The following is a 21099-nucleotide window of genomic DNA, read 5'->3' as shown; positions in this document are numbered from 1 at the left end:
TGTATAACTTAAAAATAGCATCAGCATGTCCCAGCATAGGTTGAAAACTAATTTAATACAAAACTACGGGAGATTGACTGGTTTTGCCATTTATAGGAGGCAATCTTCTATCTAACCTGTATAATAGATTTTCTTATTTTCTTGAAAATACTTTATTTACACAGATTTATATAATATAAAACACTTAAAGGGCATTTTCAGCATGTTATGTTATTCCATTTACTTAATATTAGCAAACCATCAATTTTTGTTTACATTAATAATTTGAGCAGTTTCTAAAACTTTTACAGATTTGAGCTGCATAGTGTGTGATGCTTGGAGGGTCTTAAACAGTGTCCTTTATCATGGAACCTTTGCAGTGGATGCACCTGGCTTCAGTCTGACTTGCGAAGTATAGCCCTAGACTTGGAGCGTGTTTGTTTCTGGGCAGCACCTTCCTTTGGAGATCCAATGAGCTTTGGGCAGTTCCTTAAGGATCCTTCACCAAGTTGATGAATGACTTGTGGTCCTCCAAAAGCAATGTCTAATTGTCTCAGTGTGTATCCCCTGGGAACCACCCATTGTTGGACCCTGGTGCTTTTGCAATCCAAGGTTCTTCGGAAATCAAGAATGAGGCATAAAACTTATTGTTTATAATAATTTATTAAGTGCTACAAGAGTGGAAAATGAACAAGGAAGAAGAGCCAAGAGAACAAAGGGTGGGGGGAGGGGAGGCAAAAAAGTAGTTCTGATCTTCTCATACTCAGACTAGAGATAAACAGAAGTTTGATGATAACAATTAATCTACAAAATAGCGAGATTCAAGTGGCATAACATCTGCTTCAGAAAAATGACATTTCTAGAAAAATACAGAAGTAACTGTAGCATAATTATTGGAAAATTCACTGAACAAAAAAAAACATGTATATTGAAAGGTTCATTTTATTGTCAAAGTATGCGTGTAAAATACAACTCTGATATTTGTATTCTCCAGCTAGCCATGAAATACAGGATTGATGATAACATCAATCCCCCAAACCCTTCCCTCACAAAAAATAATCAGTGACAATAACATCAAATTCCCAACCCTCTCCCTCACGGAAAAAACAGTGACAATAGCATCCAAAGTCTCTCCCCCCCTCCCCCCCCCCCCACACACACACACACACACACACACACACACACACCTAACAAATGTAATGATTATATAAAAATATAAGCAAGCATAGGAAAATTAAACTACATGAAAAAACTATTCTACAAACCAATCCAACACATCATAGCACAGTGTGATGTTTAATGCAGCTTTGAGGGATGGACCTGCTCTATCAATTCTCAGATCTTCTTAGTGAACATGCAGTTCAGTAAGAGATAGATGGAGATCTTATTCCCACCGAAACTATCTTGAAAATAGCATGAGTTGACACTGAGACTCCGGATACAGATGTCCCCCGCTTTTCGAACGTTCGCTTTACGAAACCTCACTGTTACGAAAGACCTACATTAGTATCCTGTTTTTGCTTTCAGAAGGTGCTTTCACTGTTATGAAAAAAATCAGCGCGCGATAAAAAACCAGCATGCGAAAAAATCAGCGCGCAATAAAAGGCAGCGCCCACCCCGAACAGCCACTCTCCCCCGGATTCGGAACGGCATTGTTTAAACACGTGCCTGTGAGCAGCCATTTGCAAGATGAGTTCTAAGGTATCAGAAAAGCCTAAAAGAGCTCGTAAGGGTGTTACACTTAGCATAAAACTAGACATAATTAAGCGTTTTGATCGTGGTGAACGAAGTAAGGACAACATGAGTTTGGCTTGTGGAAGCTGACGAACATGATGTTGACAACAGGAATTCTGCAGATGCTGGAAATTCAGGCAACACACATAAAAGTTGCTGGTGAACGCAGCAGGCCAGGCAGCATCTCTAGGAAGAGGTGCAGTCGACGTTTCAGGCTGAGACCCTTCGTCAGGACTAACTGAAGGAAGAGTGAGTAAAGGATTTGAAAGTTGGAGGGGGAGGGGGAGATCCAAAATGATAGAAGACAGGAGGGGGAGGGATGGAGCCAAGAGCTGGACAGGTGATTGGCAAAAGGGGATATGAGAGGATCATGGGACAGGAGGCCCCAAACAGCCCTTCCAGGTGAGGCAACACTTCACCTGTGAGTCGGCTGGGGTGATATACTGCATCCGGTGCTCCCGATGTGGCCTTTTATATATTGGCGAGACCCGACGCAGACTGGGAGACCGCTTTGCTGAACACCTACGCGCTGTCCGCCAGAGAAAGCAGGATCTCCCAGTGGCCACACATTTTAATTCCACATCCCATTCCCATTCTGACATGTCTATCCACGGCCTCCTCTACTGTAAAGATGAAGCCACACTCAGGTTGGAGGAACAACACCTTGTATTCCATCTGGGTAGCCTCCAACCTGATGGCATGAACATCGACTTCTCTAACTTCCGCTAATGCCCCACCTCCCCCTCGTACCCCATCTGTTACTTATTATTATACACACATTCTTTCTCTCACTCTCCTTTTTCTCCCTCTGCCCCTCTGAATATACCCCTTGCCCATCCTCTGGGACCCCCCCCCCTTGTCTTTCTTCCTGGACCCCCTGTCCCATGATCCTCTCGTATCCCTTTTGCCTATCACCTGTCCAGCTCTTGGCTCCATCCCTCCCCCTCCTGTCTTCTCCTATCATTTTGGATCTCCCTCTCCCCCTCCAACTTTCAAATCCCTTACTCACTCTTCCTTCAGTTAGTCCTGACGAAGGGTCTCGGCCTGAAACGTCGACTGCACCTCTTCCTAGAGATGCTGCCTGGCCTGCTGCGAACATGATGTTGAAGAGGTTTTGGCATCCCATGACCAAGAACTGACAGATGAAGAGCTGATGCAATTGGAAGAAAAAAAGGATAACAATCAAAACCGAATGAGTAATGATAAAGTACGACTTTAATTTTGAAAAGGTACGTCGGTTTAGGGGATATTTGCAGGATGATTTTAGTCCTTACAAAGAACTGTGTGATAGAAAAATGCGCGAGGCTCAGCAGTCAAGCAAGCCTTCCACATCAGCCACAGCAGACGATGAACCTCGACCTTCGACATCGAGGCGGGCAGAGATAGAAGAAGATGAGCTGCCTGCTCTAATGGAAACAGACGATGACGAGATGACACCCCAGTGTCCCACCACTCCAACCCCCAGGCCACGGACAGATACCGATTTGCGGAGAATGCAATGGTAGCCGGGAGGCACACAGCATCTTTAAGAAAAAAGCCGAAATAAACACGCTAATTAATTAGGTGCCGCCGACACGTAAATGTCGGCCCAGATCAGAGACGACGCAATGGGAAATCGGCACTGATCTGGGCCGACAATTACGTGCTGGGCAGCACCTAATTAATTAGCATGTTTATTTCGGTTTTTTTCTTAAAGATGTGCTGTGTGCCTCCCGGCTACAGCTGGACCCCTGCGTTCTTCGCGGTAATGTATCACTCGGCGGCCTGGAGAGTGTGGGCCACTGCACCACCCAAACTCCGACTCAGCCCAACACACCATCATCAGTGTGCTCGGTGCTGTCCCGATTCCGGTAAGCGATACTACAATGTACATAAATTATTTCTACTTTATATAGGCTGTGTATTTTTATGTGTTATTTGGTATGATTTGGCAGCTTCATAGCTTAAAAGGTTACTGGAGAGAGTGTTTTTGCCAACAGCGCTTGCGTGAGATTTGCTGCTGACGGCACTTGCGTGAGATTTTCGCCACGGAGAACAGTTCAGTAATGATTGTGGAAAAGTATTTCTACTTTATATAGGCTGTGTATTTATCATATAATTCCTGCTTTTACTATATGTTACTGTTACTTTAGGTTTTATGTGTTATTTGGCATGATTTGGTAGGTTATTTTTGGGTCTGCGAAGGCTCACAAAATTTTCCCATATAAATAAATGGTAATTGCTTCTTCGTTTTATGACATTTCGGCTTACGAACCGTTTCATAGGAATGCTCTACCTTCGGACGGCGGGGGAAACCTGTGCATGTGTCCTTACCACCAGCAGCCAAGCAATCTCATGGAGCTTGTTTGACAGTTCTAGTGATAAAGCATTCTGCAAGGTGAGCAAGATCCACCCTATCCCTTTCATGTAGGGCTTTAAGTACATTTCATGTGATTTGTGATTTTAAAAAAAAGGTCTGCAAGGAATAGGTGAAATAGCATAGTCCAACTAAAATAAATGTTTTGTGGTAACATGCCCAAACTGTCCTTTGCACTGTCAGGGACAAACAGAATTTGAGCACATTCTGATACATCTGTCTATTCAGGGTCTATGTACAACTTTATTCAACAATATACAAATGTAGACATCAAAATGGAGGCCACCACATCTGTTTGTCTTTGCAGATTTTTCATTATGTTTCTGTGAATTGAATCTGTTTTGGAGTTCCAGGCAAACTGAATGTCATTTAAAAAAAACATTGCATATGTGGGAAATCGGAAATGAAAACAGGAGATGTAATGCATGTGCTGGTTGCGGGCCACCCTGTACTGCTTAGGGCAAACCCCAGAGCCCCATGCACTTGATGACTCGGTTCTTTCTGATCATCAAGTGTCAGTGCTACTGTCTATGCAGTTTCTTCACCTTGCATATAGACCTTGCTCCATCTCCAGCAGTTCACATTGCCAGCACTCTCTGGAATCCCACCTGACTCTAAACAGCATTGGTTAGTCTGGCTGCCTCTGAGCATGGCCTTGATTTTGCTTGGGTTCGGTGTGACTGCCAAGGCGAGTCGGAACTGTTTACAGCTGCTTTTCTATCTGTGGACCACACAGGAAGTCTGAACACAAGACAATGATATCCATGTGCAGAATCAGAATCAGGTTTATTATCACCGGCATGTGACTTGAAATTTGTTAACTTAGCAGCAAAGTTCAATGCAATACATAATCTAGCAGAGAAAATACATCAAATACAGTATACGTATATTGAATAGATTAAAAAACGTGCAGTAAAACAGAAGTACTGTATATTTAAAAAAAGTGAGGTAGTGTCAGGAATCGGATGGCTGAGGGGAAGAAGCTGTTCCTGAATCACTGAGTGTGTGCCTTCAGGCTTCTGTATCTGCTGCCTGATGGTAATAGCGAGAAAAGGGCATGCCCTGGGTGCTGGAGGTCCTTAATAATGGACGCTTTGCTCTGAGTGTCTGTACTGCTTCATGTTCTGCTTCCTGATGGACTCATCAGGAGGCTGTGTGGAAATCTTAAAAAAAGGCAGTGGAGAGATGACAGCCTTGCCTTACTCCAGATTGTTCTGCTTTGTAACTTCAAAAACTAATTGAAAGAAAAGTACGGGAGTCTGGGAAAAGATGTCTGTTTCATTGTTACTTTAGCAAGCTGCACACATGATGTGGTGGCAAAATGACATGTGCTATTCACGTACCTTTATGTATAACCCATAATGAATTATGTAAACATGCTTAATCAAACAATACATTTGCAATATTATTCAATTATTGCTGAAGTGTTAAATACACAACACTCTTCCGTGCTTAGCTATAAATTCTAACTTGGTATAGAACATAATTTTGTCCTGGGGCCTCTGCCATGGTGGTTCTAGGAGTTGACTCTGGCTGCAGGAAGTGATTCTGATGACTGGACGCAATTCTTCTCTCGCTGTTACGAATGTCATTCCCATAGGAATGATCTTTACTCCAGTATAACTTCTTAACTGGATATCTGCAGGCTTCAGTTCCGTATCTTTGAAATGCCATTCAAACTCATTTTGTTGAATGACTGAAACAGCTGAGCCAGTGTCTAATACCATTTTAATTAATTTGCCGTTCACTTCTGGTGTAAGCCATATCACTTGCCTTCTGTTAGTTTCCATATTGCAAATCTTAAGGCTGCTCAGTTCTGTGTTTTCATCAACAGGATGCAGATTAGTGCTCTTCTTGATACTGCAACTTGACTTCTTAGCTTTTTCTCTTCCCTGTGCAATCCATTTATTTTTGTCTGCCTGACAAATTCTTTGTATATGTCCTACTTCGCCTTTAAACTCGCATTGGTCTAGTGTATGTAAGCCTTTGCCATAACAGTAACACAATTTGTTCAGTCAGGCAAGTTTCTATTTAGACATTGCAATTTTGTTCACACTCTTTCATTCCTGACTGCAACTCAGTCGTGTCTCTAGCAGCTGTTTCCTTTGATACAGCGATTTCAACTGCTCTTTTTAAGTGTGAGTTGTGCTTCACTTAGGACCCATTTTTTGAATCCTTTTTTATAAGATTACACGAACAAAGCAATCTCTCAGTGCATCATTAAGCCCACCACTGAACTGACAATGCTTTATTTCTTCAATTCAGCCACATAATCTGAAATGGACACCCTGCCTTTTGATTCTGCTTATGAAAACTAAAGCGTTCTGTAATCAATAATGGTTTCGGTTCTAAATGTTCCTGCATTACTTTCACGATAAAAGCAAAGCTCATTTTGGTTGGTTTGGTTGGAGCAATCAAACTTCTAAGCAAGCTGTGTGCTCTTCCACCTATTACAGTCAGAAAAACTGACACTCGTTTCTTATTGGCTATTCCATTTGCTTTAAAATACTGCTCAATCCGTTCAGTATAGATGGTTCAATCATCTGTTGTGTAATTGAACTCATCTATCTTTCCAAAGTAGCTAGTCATTTCTGCTTTATTTATTTTTATTACTATTATTATTATTTGGTATTCACTCTTTATGAGCTTTACTTCAATAGGTAGGTAGTCATCTCAGGTTCATTTTAAAGCTTGCTCATTGCTGCTGTTATATTTTGTAACTCAAAAAACTAATCGAAAGAAAAAGATGGGAGCCTGGGAATATGTGTCTAGTTTGTTTTTACTTTACCGAGGCGCGCACATATGACATGGTGGCCTAATGACATATGACATTCACACACTTTTACCCATAACCCATAATGAAATAGGTAAACAACAAAGAATGCTTAAAGAATATATTTACAATATCACTCAAATATTACTGAAATCTTAAATACACAACACAGATTTGATTAGGAAGCCTTCAGTTTCTCAAGCTTAGTTTAAGACTGTGCTACTAAAACCAAACAGATGGAATAATGAAAAACCAGCTCCAAGAACCAAAAGTCTTTAGAGAAAATACTTCTCAGTATGGGTTCTACCTTTAAGATTGTCATATTAAGATAATTAATTCTAGATTTTATAGCCATCCATTAATTTATTTAAAACAGTTTATTTTATAAGTGTTCACAGTGATCTAAATTTGACATAAGAAATGTTATGATCTTAAAATTGGAAAAGGAATTTGCACTTAATACAAACAAATATTTACAGTATTTATCTGCAATTTCTTAACTTGTGCAACTTGCAATTGCACTTGACTATTAACAGTTGACTGTTTCTCTTTTTCAGTTCTGATGAAGTGTCTGGGCATGAACCATTAACAAGAATCCTACCTGACTTGAGTGTTTTGAACATGGTTGCTTTTATTCTGACTTTCATCATCTGTAGTTGTTATATTATTTTCATTTACTGTCATTGGCTGTTGACCATATTAGCTCCAAGTTCACTTACAACAAAAAAACTTGATATTGTAATGCATTCCACAGTCTTCTCTTCAAATGCAACTCTCGGCATTTAGATTAAACATGGGCAGTTTGCCAACATCTTACCCGACAGTATGGATACAATACGAATCACATTATCTTCCTTGAATTGAAAATACAATAGATTCTGCAGATGCTGGAAACCTTGAGCAACACACATGCTGGAGGAACTCAATAGGTCAGGCAGCAGCTATGGAGGGAAGTGAGCAGCTGGTATTTTGACATGAGACCCAAAGGAAAGGAAAGGAACAAAAGCCAGAATAAGAAACAGCGTCTCCAATTTGAGTGGAGTATGTTCTCATCAATTGTGTCATTAAATTTTCCAGACTTCCATTTTCTTTCACTGCTTCATCAAAGCAGCTGAGTACAGAATTTAAAAACGCAAACAACAGGAATTCTGCAGATGCTGGAAATTCAAGCAACACACATCAAAGTTGCTGGTGAACGCAGCAGGCCAGGCAGCACCTCTAGGAAGAGGTACAGTCGACGTTTCAGGCCAAGACCCTTCATCAGGACTAACTGAAGGAAGAGTTAGTAAGAGATTTGAAAGTGGGAGGAGGAGGGGGAGATCCAAAATGATAGGAGAAGACAGGAGGGGGAGGGATGGAGCCAAGAGCTGGACAGGTGATTGGCAAAGGGGATATGAGAGGATCATGGGACAGGAGGCCCAGGGAGAAAGACAAGGGCAGGGGGGAACCAGAGGATGGGCAAGGGGTATAGAGGGACAGAGGGAGAAAAAGGAGAGTGAGAGAAAGAATGTGTGTATATAAATAAATAACGGATGGGATACGAGGGGGAGGTGGGGCATTAGCGGAAGTTAGAGAAGTCAATGTTCATGCCATCAGTTTGGAGGCTACCCAGAGGGAATATAAGATGTTGTTCCTCCAACCTTGTGTGGCTTCATCTTTACAGTAGAGGAGGCCGTGGATAGACATGTCAGAATGGGAATGGGATGTGGAATTAAAATGTGTGGCCACTGGGAGATCCTGCTTTCTCTGGCGGACAGAGCGTAGGTGTTCAGCAAAGTGGTCTCCCAGTCTGCGTTGGGTCTCGCCAATATATAGAAGGCCACATCGGGAGCACCGGACGCAGTATATCACCCCAGCCGACTCACAAGTGAAGTGTCGCCTCACCTGGAAGGACTGTCTGGGGCCCTGAATGGTGGTAAGGGAGAAAGTGTAAGGGCATGTGTAGCACTTGTTCTGCTTACAAGGATAAGTGCCAGGAGGGAGATCAGTGGGGAGGGATGGGGGGGAACAAATGGATAAGGGAGTTGCGTAGGGAGCGATCCCTGCGGAATGCAGAGAGAGGGGGGAGGGAAAGATGTGCTTAGTGGTGGGATCCCGTTGGAGGTGGCAGAAGTTACGGAGAATAATATGTTGGACCCGGAGATTGATGGGGTGGTAGGTGAGGACCAGGGGAACCCTATTCCTAGTGGGGTGGCAGGAGGATGGAGTGAGAACAGATGTACGTGAAATGGGGGAGATGCGTTTGAGAGCAGAGTTGATGGTGGAGGAAGAGAAGCCTCTTTCTTTAAAAAAGGAGGACATCTCCCTCCTTAATTTCTTGTAATTAATGACTTTTATCTGTAGGAGATGGGCAATATATTTATGTATTTATTTTTTGATATAATAATGATATTATATAATTCTGTAATAAGAACTCTTATGGAAACAAAATGGTGGTCTTCCTATCGGTCTCCAAATAGAGAAGACCGATATGTTCTATATAATTCCAAGCTGCACTGAACTGAATAAACTTTTCTAGTCTGATTAATCCAAGTTAAAACTGGTTTTGCTCTGATTGCTTGCAAGTGTTAGCTTTAAATAAGAATCAGACAGACACAAGTTGCTGCTTCTTGCTCACCACCAACTCCTTTTGGAAGGTGGTAACATAGGGCATTAAAGCAATGATTGGTTCAGGCTTGGCTCAGATAGGATGTCTGAGTGATCAAATGACTTGCTGATGCCAGCTGTTGGAATATACACATGAGTAGCCACTGAGTAACTGAAGCAATCTGTTCTGAAATGTTGTTTGGTAATAGAATCCTGAAGTTCTTGGCACTTGGAACATTTTTCAGTATGCTATGAACGTTTACTTTCTACTAACTTTGACCAAGTAATGTTTTACAATTTATGTTTACAATTTTTTGTCTTTTGTATTTACATTAAATACTCACTTATATTTATCTTGGGTTTTTTTCCAGTTGGATCCTGCACTTGAAGCACAGTTAAAGAAGAATAAAGACAAGGTTACACTAGAGTCAGAATATCAGGTGTAGTATTAAAATTATGTGGTCCTGGTCAAATAATCTCAATGTTTATTAACATTTTTTTCAGGATTTATGAACGCATGGCAATGCATAGTATTCATTCAATATCAGTGATGCTACCTCAGACCTGCTCAAACCCTCTCTGTGTGTCTCCTTATTTCTTCCTCCTGCCCTAGTGCAATTAAACCATCAGTATTTTGATTTGCTATTATGCCCATGTTTGTTTTGATCTTGCTGTCTCTTTACTCTGGAGAGTCTCAGAGCTGTACTCTGAATGCTCATCCAGCCAATACTAGCTTCACATTTCCACTTGATATCACTGGATTGGCTATTTCTTTTCATTGCAAGATTGTTTTGCTACTTCATAAGAAAGCTGAGCGATGTTTTTAAGTTTACGTTATCATGTTGTATAAGGCGTAATTGTACCATAGCAGGATTGTAGGTGCGGCCAAGTAGACAATGTTGATCAAAATATTGAATGGGGATTTGCGAGAGGAGTCTCAAAGCATACCCTATTAGTGAAACTGTTATTTCTATTCCTTACCCTTTACTTAAAATACTTTGTCACAAATTGCTCACAAGTTCCTCTTGGTATTGAAACCTCCAAACAGCTTTTCTTGTCTTTTGAAAAGGTGAGTGAACAAAACTCACAAAGAATCCTAAATCTGTATTGCTGAACATGTAAATCTGGGCACAACAGCTACAGGATGCCAATGGGCTCCTTGAGTTGTCTAACACAGACTGCCAACAAGTTAGTTTTATTAATGGTTAAACCAGGTAAGTCGATGAAGGTGAAAGGAATGGCCGGAAATGTCGCTTGGTTAGTGAAGAGGTATGAGTAAAGACTGTAGGACAATTTAAGTGCCAATCTGGAGCCTTTGGGCGGGCATTCCATCTAATGGTGCAATTGAACAGCATGCTAGTGGGCTTACACCTGTGGAGCTTGGCCGCAACAATGTTAACTTGTAGTTTTCCCTTAGTTTATAGAATTGAAAGGAAAGTGCACAGCACAAATGTTAAAACCATGCTCGTTTCATTTGGCATTGATTACCACAACTTATTCTTCATTTCTCTTTAGTTATTTTTGTTTGAAGGTAACTAAAGCTCTGTCATGCCACAATTGTTCTGATGACTAATATTTGGCACTGCCACATGTCCCTTGTTAGTCTTACTAGGCTAATGTCTTGGAAGTGTATTTCTGTAGTACACCTGAATGCTGTTGATCACTGACCAGTTTTGCCACTTCTGTCTTAGGGATATGCACCTTGATACTTATATTCTTTCACACTACTCTAATCCTACAGATCAGTGGCTTAGGTGATTCTAGCTCTGTAAGATCTTCAGTTCACAGAACTGACAAAAGGCTCTGCAATTTCACTTTAATTCAGTGAAGTGGAATTGTACAATCGTCGATCAGTTCTGTGAAGGAAGAGCTTGGTGCAAAGTGGACACAAAAAGGTCAGGTAACCGAAACATGCTGTGATCTGATGACGATCACCATTGTTACAAACCACCAGTAGCTGGAAAATTAAATTCGGAAGGTTGAAAGGCATATTATCCTGCTGCATTTTTTTTTCTAATTCCTCTCCTTGGGCTGATTTAACTTAACATGCCTTACAGATCATCCTTTGATTTATTTATTTATTTTTTTCTTTGGCTGGAGTTCTAAAGAGATTGAATAGGCTAGGTCAGTTATCCCTGGAGTGAAGAAAGCTGAGAGGTGACATGATGAAGGTATATAAATTTATGAGTGGCATAAATAGGAGAAATAGTCAGAATTTGTTTCCCTGATAGAGGTGCTAAAACTTGAGGGCACTGGTTTAAAGTAAGAGGGTGTTGGTTGAAAGTTGATCTGAAAGGTAAATCATTCATAAGGTAATTGGTATCTGGAAAGAGCTGCCAGAGGAGGGAGAGGCAGCAGGAATACCAATAACTTTAGGAGTCTTTGAAGATGAAGGCATAGAGAAATATGGGGTTAGCACAAGCACGGTGGCGTAGTGTTGAGCGCTGGTGATCACTGATCGGGGTTTGATTCCCACCAATGTCTGTAAAGAATTTGTATGTTCTCCCATGGATGTGTGGGTTTCTTCCCACATTGCAAAGACATAGGGTTAGGAAGTTGTGGACATGCATGGCAACCCTTGTAGTCTGCCCCCAGCACAATACTCACTGATTTCATTTGGCATAAATGATGCATTTCACTGTATGTGCCAATGTACATGTGACTAATAAAGCTTATCTCTTTAATCTTTAGAAGTGGTCTAGATGAGCCATAGGCACGGTGAGCCAAAGGGCCTGATTCTTTGATGCACAACTGTATGGTTTGGTCCCAGTCTATTCAGTGAGCCATCAGCAATACAAGACATTGGTGCAGCCTAATTTGGAGTATTGCATGCAGTTTTAGTCACCTACCTACAGGAAAGATTTATATAAGGCTGAAAGAGTACAGAGAAAATTTACAAGGATGTTGCTGGGTCTGGACAATCTGAGTTATAAGGGAAGATTGAATAGGTTAGGATTTCATTCCTTAGAATGCAGAAGATTGAGAGAGTTGATAGAGGTATACTAAATTATGAGAGGTATAGTAGACAGGGTAAACGCAAGCATATTTTCCACAGAAGTTGGGTGGGACTACAACCAGAGGTTACAGGTGAAAGGTGAAATGTTTAAGGTGAACATGAGTGGGAACTTCTTCACTCAGAGGGTCGAGAAAGTGTAGAATGAGCTGCCAACACAAGTGTTGCATACAAGCTCGATTGTAATGATTAAGAGAAGTTTGGATAGGTACATGGATTGTAGCACTAAGGAGGGCTATGGTCCCACTGCAGGTCAATGGGAGAAGACAGTTTAAATGGTTCAGTACAGACTAGATGAGCTGAAGAACCTGTTTTTCTGCTGTACTTTTCTATGACTCTACCAAATTTATTGGTTTCAATGTTGATTGTTTCCCTTTTCGTGATTTTGTACAATACATAATCTCTATGTTGTTTTGTACTTTTTCTTTGGCTCTGTGACCTTCTTTTAGCTGCTGTAATGTGCCATCTATCATTATATGTTCTTTAGAATTATTTACTATTATTTAGAATGATTTTGAGGAGGAAAGAAGGGGAAATCAGTACTGGAAGACTGATGCAGCTGAGATTGACTGGAGTTAGCACCATGATTAATGTTAGACCACTGCAAGCCATAAGATTGATTATAGTGCCCTTTATGTCAGCACTGTACTGTGAGAAGGATTTGTCCCTTCCATTTGGGAATTCTTATTCTGCCTAATTATCTCTGAACCAAGTGACGAGTACTGTGCAGAGAAGTCAGTGTAGTGACATTTTCAACATTTCATTTTTACAGACAACAAAGGTTCTCTGTCTTGCAGCTGTAAAATCTTTTCAGAATTCTAAAAGCTCATTTTCTGCTGGATCTCTATATTAATTGCAGTAAATGGATTGAAGAAAATAGTTATGATGGAATGATAAATTTGACATGCGACGTAGCTTCTGATTTGAGAGTCGAAACAAAGCTTTGGAGTTTTATGATCTAGAATTCTGATTAGGAGAGTTTTCAATCTGCTGCATCAGAACTGCCACTGTAGATGTCAGGCATGATTTCTTTCAAGCTGTGCAGCTGTCCTGTACAGAATTTCCACTGTGAAGCTTTCCATTTGAAGAGGTGGGCAGTTGTTCTGGCTTGAACTATTCAGCGAGAGCAACTGAAAGTAATGAAGGTTTGTCTGAAAATCCTGGAGGTAATGAGACTTCTCAGTCCAATTAAAATATTGACCACCATACGTGATACAGTTATGTAACTCTGCAACTATACTTCACTGAGGTCATTGTGGTTGAAGGAAGGAAAGAACAAAGATCTTCAAATGTAAAAGTATAGATTTGTATGCAAAATTATTTTTCACATGTGCACGACCAAATGCAGGTATGCTATATAATATCTAAAATGTACATATGTACTTGCCATTGTAACATGTAACAAAACCAAGGTCAGTCTCTATGCAGATATACCGCAATTATATTTAATGTGTATAATTTAACATTATAACAATCTTCTTAATTCTGATATTGTTTGCGGAGAGGGGGTTGGTGGTTGGAGAAACATCTCTTCCAAAGGAGGTGTAAGGTGCTCCTTCGCTCCGCTAGCTTGCCGGATACCCTTGGGCAAGGTGTAGCGCTTGCTTAGCCCCCCGCCCCGATCAGGGTTACCTGAAGCCATAGGAGCAGGTGGTAGATGGTCGTCTGAACAGCTGGTGCATATCACAAGTCCTGGTTATGCGATCTCTGATGCTAGGCAGGCAATCCCTGAAGAGTATTGATAATGGCTGGGGTCGCCTGTCTTGTAAAGACACTGTCCTGAAAATGTCAATGGCAAATCAATTCTGTAGAAAAATTTGCCAAGAACAATCATGGTCATGGAAGACCATGACCACCCAGGTCATATGACCCATCACATAACAGATGAACAATTGTTCCAATAACTGTGTTCATTCAAACTGTGACCACCCATCTGCCGGCTGTCGACCCTGTGCTGACCAAGATACAAAATTTGCATTACTACTTGTGGTGTTCAGGATATGTTTGCCTGAAATTCCTGTGCTATTTAAAGGATATGTACTTGGAAATCTTAACGAGTTAACATTTTCATTTATGGAAACCATTCATAAATTCTGATCATAGGATTCTTCTGTCTGGAAATTCATTGGAATCTTTCCTTGCCTCGGTTTTGCTCCCTTGAGTGGAGAGGACAGACCTTCCCATTATTAACATTTATATTACAACAATGTGCAGTGGCTGAAGTATTGTCCTACTATACTTAAGACTCAAGTTCAACTGCAGCTAAAATTGATGGAGTAAAAATCTTCTTTCTCCGTGGGCATGAAAATGTGAGATCACAATGAAACAGGTTCCAAGTATTCATGATTGTAGAACAGTCTTAACTTGCAATTGAATAACTGCCTCAGCCCTTGTTCATTATAATTTTAAAAGTGGTGCTTTGTTCTCCACTGTGGAACTTTGGGACAATACTTTGGGAGCAAGCTTTAGTTATTGTGGGTTTGGCACAGTTTGATGTAGTGATGTTTCCTGGTCAGAGGAAAGAAAGAATATGGTGCTGATCTGTTTGGTGTTGTGTGATGTCTTGTTGCTCATTTATTAAATTCTGTGAGTGTACACAATGACTTTTATTTACCTGAAGAGTTTAGGAATGCACATGTTTGAACAGTTGAATAATTTGAATTTTACTTTGCAATTTGTAGCATTATAGTTATTGGTTTGTATCCTGAATCAACACACAACCTGATTGATTATACACATATTGCATAGGTGGTTCATGTGACATTTTATAGAAGTAGATTCTGAAGCAGTGCTACTCATAAACTTTGATGAGGGTTGCATTTCCAAACATGTTTCTTGACAATGGCAGTTTCAGAAATTCTGTATAAAGCTCTATTACAGTAGTGAAGCCTCACTGATTCCCAAACTGAGTTTCTGTATGATTGCAGGACTATCAGCTAGAGAAGCTTACTACTTTTTCCAAAGAAAGGGAAGGCAGGTTAGTGAAAAGATAACAAACAATCCAATTTGCTGCTTACCTGTTTCCTAAAGAGTGAAAGGCAGTACCCCATCTTGGATAATACTTCAGCTATTAGTTTTTTTTTGGAGGAAATGTACGGAATAAGAAAAGACAATTGAACAGAAATCTAAATGATGTTTAAAGAGATGCAAATATATTTCTGCATGGAAATACTTTATTCTCCTGAAGCTTTTCCACTTTCTTTCCTTGCATTGAGAGATGCTATTTAAAGCACAAATGAGATCTTAGTGAGGATGACACATACCCTCTGTTCAAGCCCCCTTACTTTCACTGATGAGAAAGGGGGTAATTGTTCTATTCTAGCATTGCAATGCCCTGTAACAGGAGCATATGGAGCAGTGTGTTAGCTGGAACAAGGAACTCTCATCAAAGATAGCACTGCATCTACAGAAAGGTGGTTATGAAGTGTTTAGAGAAACAGTTTTATAGCTTTCAGCGTATGTGCAAGTAATTGATGTTATGCTGTTCAAACCACTGAATTGTAATTGTTTATATTGCATACATTCTGTTGTGCATGTGATTTTTTTTAAAAATTGACTTTTGGTAAAGAATATAATACATCAATTTTGTTATGTAACAAAGTGATGATGTCCAACTTTGTTCTCTTAAATAAAAATACAGAAACTTCCAAAGCCTAACTCTGAATGGGTAAACATCAGAGGACCACGTCCCTGGGAAGATTCAAAAGCTGTCCAAGAACAACAACGGAAGATTCAAATTGGGAGCAGCGTTAAATAGTGTCACGAATCGCCTGGTTGTTATTCACTTGCGTCTGGAAACCGAATGCCTCAGCTAATTTGAATTTAAGATGTTATATACATAAAATTTTTGCATTGCCTGTTTTGTTTTTTTTATATTGATTTAATAATAACTGTAAAATGGGAGATCAGAGTGAATGTGAAAGGATCTACTATTGGAAATCCCTTACAATGTATGAAATATGATTTTTCTTTTGAAATTACCTTTTGAAGGATTCAATAATGCAAAATGAGCTTTGAACTATTGCAGCAGGAAATTATAGCCATATGCTATCTTAGTTTTCCAGTGTTCGTACACTGCTTTCAAGCAGCAATGTCTATTGTTTCCTAGCAACCAGTGCTGCTGGCTCTCAATTAGAGCTTGCTCTAGATTTGTGAAAGATGCAGCTCCTTTTGAGCTGCTTCATGTTGGGTTTCATTTTTGGAGCCCCAGGTACTAGGCCAAGTCTGTTCCCTGCATTCATGTAATTGTACCTGTAATTGCACATCCCTAGAGATCGCTTAGATGCCTCTGGAGGAATTTTCACCTCCTAGATTAATAGATGGAACCCTAACTGGATTTTTTTTTCAACTAGGCAGATCCCCAAAGAAAATCACTGTTTCTTGTTGGGTATCCCCACAACAGTTTCTTCATCAGGAACAATAATACCCAAAACAGCCTTGGGCCAAGCTGGTAGCTTGTGAGTGAAGACTTTGCATTGTTATGAGAAGAGTTAACCTTCTGAAAGTTTCATGTGTCTTGCATATTACTGTCCCAAACAACCTTAGGTGCATGGTACTCGCTGGATTAATACTATATAAGGTTTCTAGACCCGATGACTGCGCGGGTTTGGGTTCACCATTAAATGTAAACAGATTTCATGTCTCTTATAATCCAAGGTTTATCTTAACTGGCCTTCATTATCCTGAATGATAATCATACAACCCCACAGGAAAGTTTTGTCAGGATGCCAGCAGCTTGAATGTTTTATCTGCCATCCTTTGCACTACTCTTTGAAAGGAAAGCTGAACATGCACTTAATTGATGAAAACATCAGTAAGTGTACACTAATAAACAGTGAATTGCAAAGTTCATTCTAATCCTATATACATAAAATAATGATCTTGCTTTCTTTCCAAACCTTGACGTTATTATGGAGCTTCAGTTTTCACAGTGTGAAGTATACAGCGTCTTCAAGCTGGCCCAGTTTCTCTGCTTGGCTGGCAAAAATGCAGTCTTTCTTCAGCTAAATAAAAATAGTCTGATAAAACAGCTTACCAAAAATAAGTTACATTATGAAGCATAATTCTAAGTTTTTTATTAGGGTTAAGCCTTGTCAATTCATCATATTGCATTGTAGCCATATTACTCAACTCAATTATCTGAAATCTTACTGTGGTGGAAACATGGGCATTGTTGTCTAGTAGAAAAGAGCAGTGATGTAGTGCCGGGATGGGGGAAGGGAGGAGGTAATAACTGATGTAGCAAATAGGCAGCAAAGCCACAGCCACAGGAACAGTGTAAATGTTAAATGTAACTAAAATTGTCTGTGTAGGGTATGTATAGTTAAAATAAGATATTTGAAAGTTCACTAGTCAAGAATTGGGAAAATCTCCTCAGGTTATGAAGCAGGAGAAAAGGAAAAGGAGAAATGGATTTCCTTCCCTCTGTGTCTCTAAAGACAAAGTTGAGTTTATTGCCATAGCCACAACTGCATGAATGCACAGGTACGGTAGGAAACTTACTAGTCGCAGCATCTCAGCCACATAGCATCACAGGAAAAACATAAAGTGGAATGAATTATACAGTATTTTTTACAAGATAAAACAATTAGAACAAAAAGAAGTCCATTTTAGTACTAGGTGATCAAAGTAGGCATAGTGTTGCTAAACTGTTTTGATTACAGTCATGCCATTTGGTCCAGGAACGGAATGGTTGAAGGGCAATCGCTGTTCTTGAACCTGGTGGTGTGGGGCTCAGGCTTTTGTACCTCCTGTCTGATGGTTGCTGCAAATAGATGGCATGGCTGAGTGGTGAGGGTCTTTGATGAAAGATGTTGCTTTCTTGAGGCAGTGCCTCCTGTGGATACCACCGATGATGGGGAGGAGATGTTGGAATTAACAAGTCCACAGGCTGTGGACGCTCAGTTACTGAGTCCATTCAAGACCAAGATCGATTTTGGTTTTGGACTCGGTCAGAAACTTGGTGGGAAAGTAAATTTGAAATAAAGTATAAACTACGAGATTAAAATGTGGTGCAAGCTCAAGGAGCTATAATGGTATAGTCCTTGTAATCTTAGATATTCAAAACTTAAAATTAAATGTTTCCTTTTGCCAAATGCTTGGTGAGCAAAATTAAATACACTTCAAGGAATTGAACACCATTTTAACGAACAGTCAGGAAATGATCTTGGAAAAGATTTTAGGTGTTATGCATTTTTTTTTAACCAATTTAGAAATTAACTCTATTATTCTCCTGTATATTCCTGCCATCTCTTACCCATGTAATACAGAACACTCTTTGTGCTCCAGCATACCTTGTACACCAACTTGCAAAAAACTGATGAGATGAGAAAAAGCATTATGAACATCATATTCAGTCACATAATCTTGCTCCAGGATCTGCTTATTTTCGTAACTAAAATTCATAGTGCTAAGATTTCTGTAATTTCTTCAATATTCCATTGGTAATCAAATTTTAAAAAAACAAGCTGCAGAGTTGAATCAGATATATAGTGATTCAATACAGATGAATTCCATTTTGCAAAAAATGTTTTGAACAGCATCAAATTGGGGATTGGGACCCTTGAACAAAAACTGAAGCTTTAAGAGAAAATAGTCATAGTGAGAAGGAACACACGCACAATGCTGGAGGATCTCAGCAGGCCAGGCAGCATCTGTGGAAAAGAGTAAACAGTCGATGTTTCGGGCCAAGACTCAGTGTCTGCTTGGGTTCCTCCAGCTTTTGGTGTGTCTTGCTTTGATTTCCAGCATCTGCAGATTTTCCCTTGATAGTGAGAAGGAAGTGCTTTTATTTCAATGTCCTAATCAAAACGCACCAGTTCCTATGATAACACCAAGGCTGCCCAAGCTGAAGAACATTGTTATCGGCCAATGAAGAGCAGCAATGTAATGCCATTAGCATTAGGACCTCATGGAATTTGGAGTGAAACTGGGTGATAGATGCAAATGTCATATGGCAGTAGGTGCAATGGCAAGAAGACAGAAGTGGACCTAAGAGGGCTGCAAGGTGCACTGGGCAGACCCATTCCAGAAGCCAGATGTGCCTGCAGACTACATCATGTGTTGGTGTTCTTGAGTCTACTGTTCGGGTGGATTGGTAACAGCATCTCCTCCTCGCTAACAATCAACATAATTGCATCTGAAGGATGTGTGCTTACGCTCTACATTCGTGACTGTCTAGTGTGATGGGATCCTGAATTACCTCTATGAACTGTGCTTTTGAAAAGAGAGAGAGGTATTTAACACCAACATGTTTTGAAAAGAGAGAGAAAGCGAGAGAGAGAGAGAGAGATGAAGACTAACTTTTGGACTGTCACTTTAAGGCACGAGAAAGAACTGACTAACTTTTGGATTTCTGCTGAGTTCGGAGCTCGTAAGTCACCATGGTGACCGAGGGCGGCGTTATTTGATGGACAATCGATCTTATGATTTTTCGGCAGCGTGTTTATACTTCTCAAGGACATTTGCCTGCTCGTACATTTCTTACACAGACAAAGAAAGGAGGAGTTATGTGACTGACAGTTGGTACTCAGTACAGTGAGATAAATAGGAGGTCAGATGATACAGACTTCAGACACATGTTTGTGGGCACTGAATGAGCTTTGTTGTGCCCACAGAAAAAGTGGGTTTTTGGAGGATCGATCAGTGGCTCTTGCAGTGAAAAGAAAAGGCAGTGACCGGTGGGGAGTTGTTCATGTGTCCACCCTTGCCTGGGTTGTTAGCTCCACCACAGAAAACTGGTCCCCTTTGTTGTGGTCACAGTTAGTGACTTTTAAAGGATTTCGGAGGACAACGAGAAGATCGACGGGGTCAGCTCACCTGAAGACTCATATATACATTTATCTCTCTCCCCCTCTCCCCCCTCCCCCTCCCCCTCTCCCCCTCCCTCTCTCTCTCTCTCTCTCTCTCTCTTCCTCCTCCCCCCCCCCTCAACTCAATACCACAAACTGAACTGAACTTTACTCATCATCGTAAGACTGTTTTTTTTTACCCCTAGACTTGAAGCAGCTTGGTTTTTCATATATATTTCCACACTTACTGATTTACTTACTTATATATATAATCATTGCTAACCTCTTTGATTTATCTACATTTATATTACCGTATTGCGTAGTTACTAATAAATATTATTGGTTAGTAGCAATACTGGACTCCAAAGTGTTTTCCATCTCTGCTGGTTCTTTATTCCCATCACGGGGTACATGACACTAGGCAAAGGAGAAATGTGATCTATAAATTCGCGGGTGACAGCACTGTGTTGGTAAAATCTCAGACGGTAATGAGGAGGAGTACAGAGCTGACACATGTAGCCCCCTGGTAAGCCTCAGGCTCGCTCAGCTTGCTTTTGTCTAGGGGGAGCAGCCTTCAGCCCTGCCATACTGGGTAACCAAGTTTGTGTAGATGCTGTGTGATGTATCCCACCCCGCCAAATAACAGACAATACACCATATACGATTTACAGAATGCAATTTATAGATCTTACTGGAACTAAGTAATTAATAGAGATGCAATACAAAAGGAAAAGTAAAAGGCGCCAAACTTATCAGAGTTCAACCACTTTGTGCACAACTGTTGGAGCTCAGTTATCGGGGTCCTCTTTCTACCATGTGATCTCCAACCTCCTCGACCCTCTGCCTGGGACCAACCACAGTGGTCGAC

The 21099-nt window shown here is 40.5% G+C and overlaps 1 protein-coding gene across 1 annotated transcript in view; it reads left to right on the top strand.

Moving 5' to 3' along the window:
* Positions 1–20549, top strand: part of cox16 (cytochrome c oxidase assembly factor COX16) — an 84597-nt gene extending 64048 nt beyond the window's left edge. Inside the window, exons 3-4 of the mRNA XM_072265845.1 lie at positions 9800–9868; positions 16082–20549. Coding sequence (XP_072121946.1) covers positions 9800–9868; positions 16082–16198 — 186 coding nt within the window. The 3' untranslated portion in view covers positions 16199–20549. The remainder of the gene's footprint in view (positions 1–9799; positions 9869–16081) is intronic.
* The last annotated feature ends 550 nt before the right edge of the window (positions 20550–21099 follow it).

The sequence above is a fragment of the Mobula birostris genome, chromosome 1, assembly GCF_030028105.1.
Source record: "Mobula birostris isolate sMobBir1 chromosome 1, sMobBir1.hap1, whole genome shotgun sequence".
NCBI lineage: Eukaryota > Metazoa > Chordata > Chondrichthyes > Myliobatiformes > Myliobatidae > Mobula > Mobula birostris.
Note: the sequence above shows the minus strand (reverse complement) of the source record. Positions and strands in the feature narration are given on the sequence as shown.